Source organism: Molothrus aeneus, chromosome 1 (genome assembly GCF_037042795.1).
Source record: "Molothrus aeneus isolate 106 chromosome 1, BPBGC_Maene_1.0, whole genome shotgun sequence".
Classification (NCBI taxonomy): Eukaryota; Metazoa; Chordata; class Aves; order Passeriformes; family Icteridae; genus Molothrus; species Molothrus aeneus.
In genome coordinates, this window is record NC_089646.1 from 44328793 (window position 1) to 44340917 (window position 12125).

Here is a 12125-nt window from a genome sequence, read left to right on the forward strand (position 1 = left end):
ATGCTGTCCCCATCCACCGCTTCCTCTCCAGTATCTCAGCTTCTTTTTGTGTTTTTTCCTCAGGTGTTCTACTGATCTTGGCACTGACAGAAGAGCTGGTGTTTTCTGTTCAGGTACTGTCTCCCACTGTCTCCTCCTCTCAGGGCTTCCCGATGAACAATACGACTGTCACAGCCATGGGAACAACACCTCACCACAAAGACCACCACACGGCAGAGCCCCTTCCCACGTCTGCTCAAGCCATGTCCCACCCCATCAGCGTGGTGGAGAAAGCCCCTTCCACCGGGCAAGAGCGAGAGAGTGGCCCTCGCATCGGCGAGAAGGAAACTTACCATTTGTACAACCAGAGTGCTTTGTACTCAGGACAACCTCGCCCCAAGGGGAAAATATTCCAGGTTTTCAAAGGCAACTTCTCAGAGTCGACAGAGCCTTACCTAAAGACAACCCTGCACTCTCCCTTCCCTACCCTGAGGAGCCCTTTCACAGACCACCCGTTTCAGTCCCAGACCACAGCATCCAGTGATCCAAATGGAATGGGGCTGGCAAGAACTACACACTCAGACCCTTCTCCCCACCGCAACTCCTCGGGAAGCCTTAGGGAAGCAGAGCGAGGGGATGGGACCGAGGTAGCAGTGCAGGAGGCAGATTTTGCCACCACAACTGCTGGACCATCAACTGATCCTGAAGCAGTGTCGGTGCCTTTTAAACCCACCCGCTATGGCATGTGGGATATGCTGAGCAAAAACAACTCTTGGGTAACCTTGAATCTCAGTACAAATGTCCCTCTGTTTGCTGGCTCTGGATCTGCTGCAGCAGCAGCTGGTCACTCAGTTCAAACCAGTTTTGACGTCAGCATCTCGTCCTCGGCAGCAGGAGACCCCGAGGGACTGACTCCAACGCAGCACAGCACGGTGACCAATGCCACGTCACCAGGCAGTGCTCTCTCCTCAGTGCCTGCCACCAGGTTGTCCAGCCCCACCTCCACAGCTGGCTCCACTGCCACCGGGAACTTCCTGAACAGACTGGTTCCTGCCGGGACCTGGAAACCAGGTGTGCAAGGAAACATCTCCCATGTCACCGAGGGGGACAAACCCCAGCACAGAGCAACCATCTGTCTCAGCAAGATGGACATTGCCTGGATCATTCTGGCTATCAGTGTCCCTATATCCTCATGTTGTAAGTTAATTGTCACTTTATTTTGCTTTCTCTTTCCTTAATACTCAGATTTCGGCCTACGATTCAAGGACTAGCTGGAGGCCTAACAGAGGCAGGTCATCTTGGGATGGATGAGATGCACAGGCATCACATTCACTGACCAGAGTGTTTAACTTCAAAATTCAGAACTGAAATGTTACAGTCAAAGCATACTCACTCTATTGCTATTAAAAATCTTATGGAGTAACTCTCCACTTGAGGGTGTAACACTACCCTGAGCAACTCTAGAATGTGAAGCAGCTTTACTCCAAACTGTTTAAGACAGTGATCAAAAACTTGATCAAAGACAGTGATTCTTTTAGACAGCAATTCTTTTATCTAGGAACTAGTATTTTCTGTCCTGAAATTGGAATTAAAAAGCCCACTGCTAACCCAAAGGATTAATAACATCTGTAACAACTAATAATTCAGGAAACACCAGTTTTCCAGTGCAATAAAATATTTCATTGCAGGTAGTGCATGAACTATCTCACTTAAAAATCTGACAACCAAAATGCTGGTTTCCTCAATTTTAATTCCAATTTACAGTTGCCAAGGGAAGAGAAAGAAACCTTGGCCTTCAGACACCTGGAGTCAGCCACCTGCAGGACCAGGGCAGGCTGGGTTTCCAGAGCTGGCTCAGGGTCTTGTTGTTTGATTCAATTACAAAAAGCACATGGGAAAATATGAACAAGCTTGTGAGTGCTTGCCAGGATGTCCCATGCCTAGCTGGGTTGTATCAGCTTGGTGGGACAACATATTCTCTGGAGTCTCACTGTCATGGGGTGCAATTATTCTGAGCTGTCTGGAGTGAAACAAAACCAAACTTTTCCCAGCCTTTGCTGCCTGAGGAAACATAAAGGAGTAGCAGCCAACAACACTGAGTATTAATGCTGTTATTTATGGCTATGAGCTGTACTGAGGACAAGGCTAGATGAGCTGCCTGAGCCAGTCTCACACACAGCTTACTCCAGCCAAACAGGACAGTGCTGCTCTCTCCTGCTCTTTCTGATGTGCAGGCATATGATCCTGCCCCTCTTCTTCTGCCCGGGCCTGACTTTTCACCTCCTGAGACACTTTCAGATTGTTAAAGTGGCAAAAATGTACTCACTTTACTCTTTGGTACTTTCTGTCCACCCAGTGAGCTGAATCAGCTCCCCACAGAGTCAGAGTATGAGACCCAGAAAGGATGAGGTTGCAGGAATGCAGACCTGGAGAGGGGACCATACTAATCCTTTCAGCAGCTGCAAATTATTGGATTGGGTCAGCATATTTGTTAGATTCACACCCCTGGGACCATCAATTCTGCTCTTGCCAACGTGGTTAAAACCACAAGTAAGAACAAATCTTAAAGGCTAAAAGATGGGCAATCAAAGAGAAACCAAAGCAGAATTTGCATGTGCATTTCTGTGCAAGATGGAAAGGAGAAACTGGCACGTAGCAAGCACGTGGTCAGAAGCAGTAATATTTGATGATTTGATGAATGATGCCTTGTCTGTCCATCAATAGAATTAAGGATCAAAGAAATTCTTCCAAGAATTACATTTTGGGTCAATATCAAGAAAGAAAGCTGAACTGGATAGAAAGCATCTAAATACAAAATAAGAAGTGTAAAACCATACAACACAAGCGTGGGAGGTATAGCCAGTGGGTAAACTGGTCTCTGCGTGCAGAGTGCCATAAATGAGCTGAATAATAATAATAATAATAATAGCGATAACAATAGTAATAATAATATGAGAGGTCTGATAGCAGGAGTGCTAACCCACTGTTCATTAAATAGAGGTGTTAGCACTTTTCTTCTTTTCATTTGTGCCATGTGTTCATGTGACTGCCTATTCTGGTTCTTGTATTCATAAGCTACATTTAAAAAAAAAAGTTAAATGCTATTTTGAAAGTTATCTGTATCGGCTCTAATACAACGGAATGTTTAAATAATTCAAGTATTTAAGTCCTGCTCTCAAGACCAGATTCCTGAGGATGGCCTTCATTGGGATGCCCCTTTTAAAATCCGGGGATTCTCGGATGTATTTCAGAGCCAAACGGAACGGCAGGCAGGCATTTAAATGGTATTTTTGGGGGTGATCTGGCTTTAGATCTAGGAAGTCGATTCCATCCGCGCGTTTGGCTGCCTAAAGCGTGTCCCGCACGTTTGGCTGGGCGCTTTGCTGCGTGCGCGGTGCGCGGCGCGAAGGGGACTGTCGCCACCTCCCGGGCACAAGCGGGGCACAGCCGGCCCTCGGGAGAAGCATGAAGAACGGATATTTGGGGTTCATTTCGCCTTCAAACAGAGAAGAAGTTTTCCAAGGGAGGTCCTCTCCGTTGTTGTAGGCACGGATTGGGAAAAAAATATTGAATATTGTCGTGCTCCTGCCTTGGGGTGCTGAAAGGCTATAGAGGCACAATCCCGTGCTGTTAAATAGCTGAGCTGCCTTAGGAGGGATCAAGCCACAGGGGAAGTCACTGAGCACCCCTTACAGCCGTGGGCTGGTGGCTCTGTGCTCAGGCTGGCACCTTCAGGACCAGGCAGAGAGACAGCCTCAAGGCAGGGAAGTTAGCCACACACCCTGGAAAAACAGGGAAAGAGGTGAGGACAGGCAACCCAGAGCCTGTGCATGAGGCTGCAGAGCTGCAGGAATCCAATTAACTCAGCTCCCTTGTCCTGCTAATGAGAGGTGCCCGGAGCCAAGCCAGCTCGCTGACCTCCTGTTTTCCCAGAGCCTTTGAAGAGCTGTGCAGTGACCAGAGCATCTCTCCTCTGCCAGGAGCCCTTGTGTCTTTCCATATAATCTCTCCTCTGTGTGAAGAGTTACAAGGAGGCTGGAAAAGCTTTCTTTGGAGGGCTTCTGGGCACAGCTTGTGCTACCCAAAAATCCTTGGAAGGGAAAACATATCACGATTCTGCAAAGATATCTCTGTCCCTCTCTGATCCCTACACGCTGCTTGCTGTCACGTGTCTAGTGACAGGCACCTGTTACATGAAAACCTCTGGGCATTTGAGCTTCTGTAGCTGGGGAAGTGACTTGCTAGAAGGCAACCAAAGGAGCCTTTGGCTCCTCATCCCCACTGGAGGAAGTGCTTGGGATGCAGCACTTCTCCTCGCAGAGGACAGACCCTGCTGGGGTTTCCTTGCTGGCCCATCCCTGCTGTGGGGATTTGAACCAAAGGGCAGGAAGCAGCAGTGTTTGTTCAGCAGCACTGTGCCCTGACATCTGAGCCCCCCTGAGGACTGGCAGGTCCCACCAGCCGTGCTGGTGGCACAGCTGAGGGGCTGGAACACAAGCCTGAAGATCTGTGCCTCAAGAACTCCTCTGCTTAGATAAGAGCTGGGATTTGGCCTCCCACCCTTACAATTCATACTTCTTTACAGATGCACAGATTTATGAGTCCCACTGAAATCCCTGAAGCTGCTAGCCAGAAGAATGATGCTTTGAGTAGGAATGCACAAGCCATGTCTGCTGCGTGACATCTTTTGGCAGCTCAGTTTCATGGTATAAATAATGAGAGTAATGTTGCTAATGCCATGGGAGGGCTGTAAAATGAAGGATTCTGTACCATTCCCTTTCCCAGAATAGCAAAATCATATATAACAGTGATGTCATTATTTTCTTCATGTCACAGTTTGAGTTGGGTTTGCAGTGTCCTTCAGGCAGCCTTGAACATTTTTGTGCACGTGCTGTTGTACATGTGTAGGTGCCTCTTTCTGCAATGCAGAACAAGAACAACATGAGCTCATTTTAAAACTCACTGTTCCAGTCCTTGGGCTCCTGGTTCTTGCGTCACTGGAACCACAGAATGACACAATAAAATGTGGGAGAACGGGAGCTTGCAAATCAGATGCACAGGAGTCAATTTATCCAGTCAGTTCTGCTGACACAGGAGAACATGGGAGGAAAACTGAGCCTCTCAGCACAGGCATCAGCAGAACTCAGAGGATATGTGAAGAATTGCCTTGGGCCTAACCTCACTTAGCTCACATTTCATGCACTGGAATGCTTTCCAAAATTACCTCACTCACCTTCTCCATCACAAAACCTATGCTTGCTTTCCAGTCAGAAGCAAGAGAGATCCCAAACCCTGAGCCTAATCCCCAGGTGTGAGCTCAGGCTGAGCTGGAGTGACTCCTGTCTCCAGATGTAAACAGCCGTAGTCAATAACCAAATCCATCCTGATACCTTTATCACAGCTAAGTATGTGCTGCTACATGTAGGAAACCAGGGAAATAGGAAAAAATAAGGAAAAAGCATTTTTAGTCATTGAAGGAAGGGTTCTTTAAACTTAGCTTATGTTGTGATCTGCAGGCATAAGAAGAAGTAAATGAAGATGCTTCACCCTGAATATTGCATGACTTTTAAGTGCTTACAATTTCAGGTCTGTTAGCACAGTGTTTTGTGTGGGGGCTGGAAAGTGGGGGAAGGGAGTATGCAGCTGTGTAAGATTGGTAAAATATTTTAGTGAGTTGAAGGGAAAGACTGTCAGAAAACTTTAGGGAATTGGTATGATCTCATTACACTGCATTAATGAAGCTGGATTGAATGTGGTATATAATCATAGTGGGTTAGATTAAAAAAAATCAGAAGATTAGAAAAGAGACATGGAATGAGGAGTGGAGAAATGCAACATAATTCCATTTGTGCCATGATGTAGTACAAAAAGAGGCTGAGGCCTACACATATAGGAGATATTTCTGAAGCATAGTGGAAGTTTTTAATAAAAAAGGCAAAAGAACATGGAGGAAGCGATGGTTGGAGGTGAAAGTATTTACACAAGAGTAATGTAAGCATGTCCCCACAATGGAAATTAAACATTGAAACAAAATTTGTGGGAATGGGATGGACATCTGGTCACTCTGTATCTTTAAATAAAGCTGAGTATTTTCCTATGAGATGTGCTGTATCTTAAATATAGATTATGTTAAAGGTAACAGGTGAAAGTCTCCTGGTGTGCAGGTGCTAGATGGGTGAGACTAGGTGATGGACATGTTCCCACCAGCCTAGAAACTTGTAAATCTGTGAGAATCTTGTTTCTCCCATTTGTGGGATGTTTTATGTCATAGATGGGGGGGCAGATAATGCAGATGTAACTTGCCCTATGGCCAGATAATGTCCAGTGTCAGAGATGGAGCTCATCAGCAGCTCACCCCCTTAACACATGAAAAGACATGGGTTAGAAATGCTTCCAGAATCCCTGAACCTCCAGAGACCTCTGATAATTCCTAACATTGTCACAGTCTCTGTACAAGGGACTTCAGGCTGACACAGGGACAACACTGACATGTCCTTCTCATGGCACTCGCTGTTGAGCAGGCAGAGGGAAGTTAGGTGAGATTTTCTGACTCCCAGAAAGCAACCAGAGGATTGCTTGAAAACCAGGGAAGAGTTAACCACATAATATACCAGGATAGATAGCAGGGTGGTGCAGCTACTAGCTCTCTCTTCACCTCTGTTGTCATTACTGCCATTTGTGCCTTCCAAAACATCTCTGCCCTCTGTGTATTTCATCCACCTAATATGGCCTCCCTGGCCATCAGAGTTGTCTGTCTGGAAGAGTTTTTCTGTAACACATGTCATTCTAATAATGGGAACAAAAGGATATCTAGGAATATAAAAGCTGTACCCTGGTCTTAGTGATCTGGAAGTGAGATGTCCTATGTTGGCTACATTAATTTCACTTAAATATGCCCCAAATATGGCATGTTATGTGGTAGATGTGGCACTTAGTGCTGTCACTTAGTGGTGGATCTGGCAGTGTTAAGTTAATGGCTGGACTCAACATTCCTTAAAGTCTTTTCCAACTAATGATTCTGTGAAAAAGGCAGTTAATATAAGATGAAGAGGGACTAGCCCGTTCCAGCCCTGCTGTCCTCACTCACCCTCTTAAATGAGGTCTCCTCTGCTTTGAATTGGGGCAGCTTAGGTAGACATCCTTCTGCTGAAATACATATTTGTGGAAGCTCAGGAACCCATTTTCCATGCTCTTCCATCCATTTTCTTGTGTGTGCACCACAGTTGGAGGCCAAGAGTGTAATTAAGAGAGGGAGAATTATTGCTGTATATATCTACACATGGCAAGGCCATTTCCTGCTGGAAGAAGCTGGCATCTCTCTCAGCTCAGTGTCACTGGCTTTCCAGGCCCTGAACCCCAAATCTGATACTTCTCTGTCAGCAACCACAATATTTTATAAGCTGTGAAACCTCAGGCTTTCAAAAAAATATTTGCACAGAGCTGACTTTACTGGGGCTCTCACATCCTCAGGCACCTTCAGAAATGCTCTGTGCCTTAGGGATGGATCTCTTGTTGCTGGAGTACTGAAAAGGACTGTTTGCTCTCACCAGCAGTGGTGAGGACTAAATGCAAGTCTTGCATCACTTTCTAATCTGCCCAAGCCTGCAGGCTGGGCTGGGACATAGAGAGGGCAGCAGCCAAAGTAGGGATAAAAGGTTCAGCCCTTCAGGAGGACAGGCATTTCCCCAGGCAGGGAGAGCAGTTCTGGGGGGCCATGAGGTGCAGCAGCAGGATTCAGACTATTGGGCTGTCAGCAAATGAAGTTGTTAGTGACAGAACTGCCTGAACTGTCAAAGACATTGATTTTTTTTATTATTCTTCTTCTTAATAGTTTATTATCTTTTTTTAAATAGAGCTCTAGCCTTGCACTTTTGTGCCGCTATTTTTATGTGGTAGCTGGGATAAGGAATGAGATCCATGGCACATGGGTAGCTGCAATGTTTGTCAAAACATACATAGCAGCAGTGATCTCTCTGCAGTCTTTTCTTGCCTCTGAGTTATCATTCTAATACATAATTATACCTGTAGCTGAGGAAATAATATATTTTTCTTCTTCATGAATATTTTCTCTCTTATCTTTAACATGAGGGATTTAGAAATGATAGAAGGAATTTACAGCAGGGCATTTCCTATTTCACAGGTACAAATCAAAGCAAGTAAATGTGCAGCTACCTGTCTGTATAAATCAGGTAGATTACAAATACAACTGGTCAATGAATTCCACAGGTGTAAGGGGAGCAGACAGAGCTCACACATTACAGCTCTGAGCAAACCCTTCCACACACCCCAGCTTCTCCCTGAGCCAGGGCCAGTGGGAGCAGTAAGTCTGCTGCTGTGGCTTTGCCTGTCTCTCCTAAAGTAGCCAAGATTACCCATCTGAATGGCAACAGAGATGGATAAACTGAAAGCAATTCCAGAAAATAACACTCAGCCAGCTTTGTGTTCAGCTGCCTGCTGGGAGAGAATTACCTGGGCATTTCTGAGGCCGGGGATTCCTGTGGCCCTGGGACCAGACAGACTCCTGAACATCAGGAATTTCACTTGCTGGTCACTTTATCTTGCCTAGCTGCTCTACTTTAAGTTCAGATATTTCAGATTGTAAAAGCTTAAGTGAGTTCTGAAGGTGAGGAAAAAAAATAACACTCTCAGACATCACCCAATGCCCAGGCAAGTGTGGGGGAACAGGTTACCCTTATCAGTAGATTCCACATCCCACAGCTGATGGAGACAGGAAGGAAAACCCCTGCTCTGGCATTAACACTATCCTCAAAGTGTAAGGTATGTGAGACTGGTGCCACAGGGGATCTCCACACCACCTTACCCCTCTCTCATCCTACTCAGGAACCCATCTGTTCCTCTGGCTGGTTGCTGATGTGTTGGAACATGGTCACAAACCAAAATCCAAGTTACAAATAGCAGGCAACAGAGACAGGGATCAGTGGCACTTCAGGACAGAAGCTCTTGGTATGGAAGTCACACAACTGTGGTAATAAAGCCTCTCATTGGGGTTATTATAAAGCAGAGCACTAGGGCTCAGGAGCTCAGTCCCTGGGTAGGGACCGGGTGCCCGAAGCTAGCTCGCTCATGCCGAGGCCACGGGGCTACCATCCAGCAAGCATGGTGATTATCAGCTCTATAGTGATTGCAAGCTCTCAGGATTTCAGCTCTGCTTGCTAGGTAGTGGTGCCCTGGGCTGGAGGCTGCAACAGACGGAGAGAGAGGAGAAGGAGAAGGCACAGGCTGTTCCACGGAGATGGCTTTATTTGGGGAGGTCTGTGAAGGGTCTCTGCTCTTCTTCTTTCTCCCCTAATGGGGTACAGTATGCTTCTTTTATAGGGTTGGAAAGGATCCAAGGTTGACCAATGGTAAGGGGTTAACAGGACATTGCCTTATAGGGTTACAGAGATAGGTTAAGGGTGGAGGACAGGGAAACAGGAATTTTCTTTTGCTGTTTCAGCATTCCTCTTGTTCATATTCTCCATGGTGCTTTTCCCAAACTTACGGGGTTTACTACACTGCGGCATTTATGAATTTGCTATTTGAAATAGGACAGGTATCTCTCACTGCCCACTTGCTAATGTGCTCATCACTGCAGCCTCTGAACACACCAGAGGCAGAAAAGATTCCCACAGAAGCATCTTAGTCCCTGAGGAATGCCCTCTCTCCTAGAGGGTCTATAAATCCCTTCTTAGGTATTAAATTGCCATCAGTTAAGACAACAAAGCTTTTCATTAATCAGGCAGCCACATCTTGAAGATTATACGCTCACATCAATAAGAGAGCAAAACCAGCATATTCTGCCAAGCACAAAACCTCATCTGCTTGGCCCAGATTCTGACATAACTGTGTAGGGTTTGCTAGCAGAGAGCTGGGATTGACTGAGACTGAAGCATATGAATGCAGGTGACCAGCCCTCTCCTTAGGTAACATAAAGTACAAATCCATGGTACTGATGAGTCCTTATTGAAAGGAAATAACTAGATTTTTGGCATGTTTCTATTGACAGCAGTTCTGCTGACAGTCTGCTGCATGAGAAGGAAGAAGAAGACATCTAACCCAGAGAACAACCTGAGCTATTGGAATAATGCTATTACCATGGACTATTTCAACAGGCATGCTGTAGAGTTACCAAGAGAGATCCAGTCACTGGAGACTTCCGAGGTACCTCACTTGCAGAGCTGGTGTCTGAAAGCCGTAACTGAAGCCATGCTGGGAGGAGGGGAGAGGAAGTCATATGAATAAAGCCTTGAAATCCCTGTACATGTTCAGGGGAACAGCTTTTAGGGAAGGACTCGCTCCTACACATGTATTAGATGGAATAAACATCTCAGCAAAACTGGATTGCCATCCTATTCCCAGCCACTGCAGATGTGTTCCAAATTGCTGCGTGGTGATGGGTGTTAACCATCTCTTGGTGAATTTGTTCCTGGGTTTCTCTTCCTTGTGAGCCTACAGCCAATGTCAAGCCATGCCATGATGGCTTAAGGAGAGCCCTTTGGGCTGGCTCATTACTGACAGTCAGTCACAGCATAAAAAAAGGAGGCTGGTGGGAGTTAATAAAACAAAGAAATTGTGTACGTTTATGTCTCAAGAGCTGCCTGTAACTTCTCAAACACCGATTCAGGGAATCAGTGTTCCCACTACAAAAGTAATCAGAACATCAGTATGTGGGGGAGTGTGGTAATGTGGTGTACACTCATCAGCCTTTACTTAAGGGATCTGACTGGTTTGATGGGATTATTCACACATGAGCAGGTGATCCTACTGACAGAAATTGCAGTAATCCTACAAGAAATCTATTCCCTGGCCTCAGAGACAGAGAATAATTCAGTTCATTTCAAAGATAATTAAAACCTAGAAACAGTGGAGAGTCTGAGTTTATGCTAAAATGATTTTCAGATCAGCTAGCTGACTAACTCATGTGACTAAATTAAAAAAAAAGTTTAGAAAGGAGCCTCTGAGATTTGATTAGACAGTCACAATCACTTCATTAACCTCACTTTGCTGGCAATCATGTTGCTCAAACTGAGACAGGACCTGGTCTGCTTTGCCCAGAATCAAATGTCAGGCCTATTCACATACAGAGTGGTCTTCAAAAGCAGTCCTATTTAAACCTGATCAGAATATGACTGAACTGGGGCATGCTTAGGGGGCTTGGACCCATATGTGTGGCTTTCTAACCATAAAAAGAAGTTGAAAATGCACCTTTGAGGAGTCAAGCTCAGCTGAGAGACAGGAAACAATTGCAATGAGTCAATAAAGTGAAAAAAAAAACAAAAAAGAAATGAAAGAAATGTGAAAGTTCCAAAGGGATTGGAAGTTTGGTGCAGCTGACCTGTGGGTCCCCAGGCTGAGAAAGAATCAGCAGACTCTCAGAGGAACCTTTCACTCACAGCTCCTCCTGCCTGACAAAGGGAAAAACCAGCTCACCAAACCCGGCTCTCCAGAGTCACAGCCCACAACATTCAGGCACCTTTGGGGGACTGGGAGGAATGCTCTGTGTGCCCGTGGAGGGTGAAGGGTGAGAAGTGCTCAATCTGTGTCTTTGTTTTTCCCCAGGACCACCTGTCGGAGCCGCGCTCCCCGGCCAACGGCGACTACCGGGACAGCGGGATGGTCCTGGTGAACCCCTTCTGTCAGGAAACGCTGTTCGTGGGACACGAGCAAGTCTCTGAAATATGACCCCACAGCTGCCCCCAGTCTGCAGTTTCATCTCTACCGTCTCCAAATTATAAATAAATATATATATATTATAAATATAACCTTTGTGTAACCCTGAACTACAAGAAATGTTTTCAGCTTTTCTTTTGTCCCTCAGAATTGTCAGCCCCTTTTTTATAAGTGTGGTAAAACTTTACAGAACAAACTGTGGCTTTATAAAATAAAGGTATTTCTAAGCAAAACATCTGTCAAGTGGACTGTATCCTTTCTGTGACTCCAGTACTGCCTGAACACCAAGTGAGATGAGCCCTTTACTGTCCCACTTCCAGTGTGAGCTCCAAAACTCTTTTATACTAGCAAGGACAAGAATGGCTCTTTTTTCCTGCATAAGTGTTTCAACCACACTACACATTGGACTTACAGTGCTACACTTCAGCCCAATAAGCCTAGAATTATTTCCTGAGGATCAAACAGCCTCAAAAGAA

The 12125-nt window shown here is 45.7% G+C and overlaps 1 protein-coding gene across 6 annotated transcripts in view; it reads left to right on the forward strand.

The window, feature by feature from the left end:
- TMEM108 (transmembrane protein 108) overlaps positions 1 to 11882 on the forward strand; it is a 162282-nt gene extending 150400 nt beyond the window's left edge. For 5 of the 6 annotated variants that reach the window (XM_066571791.1, XM_066571781.1, XM_066571786.1 and 2 more), the window contains 3 exons: positions 64 to 1176; positions 9986 to 10140; positions 11539 to 11882. In XM_066571791.1, the coding sequence (XP_066427888.1) occupies positions 64 to 1176; positions 9986 to 10140; positions 11539 to 11661 (1391 nt within the window). In that variant the 3' untranslated portion in view covers positions 11662 to 11882. The remainder of the gene's footprint in view (positions 1 to 63; positions 1177 to 9985; positions 10141 to 11538) is intronic. The other variant, XM_066571797.1, reaches the window with a different exon arrangement.
- Positions 11883 to 12125: the final 243 nt, after the last annotated feature.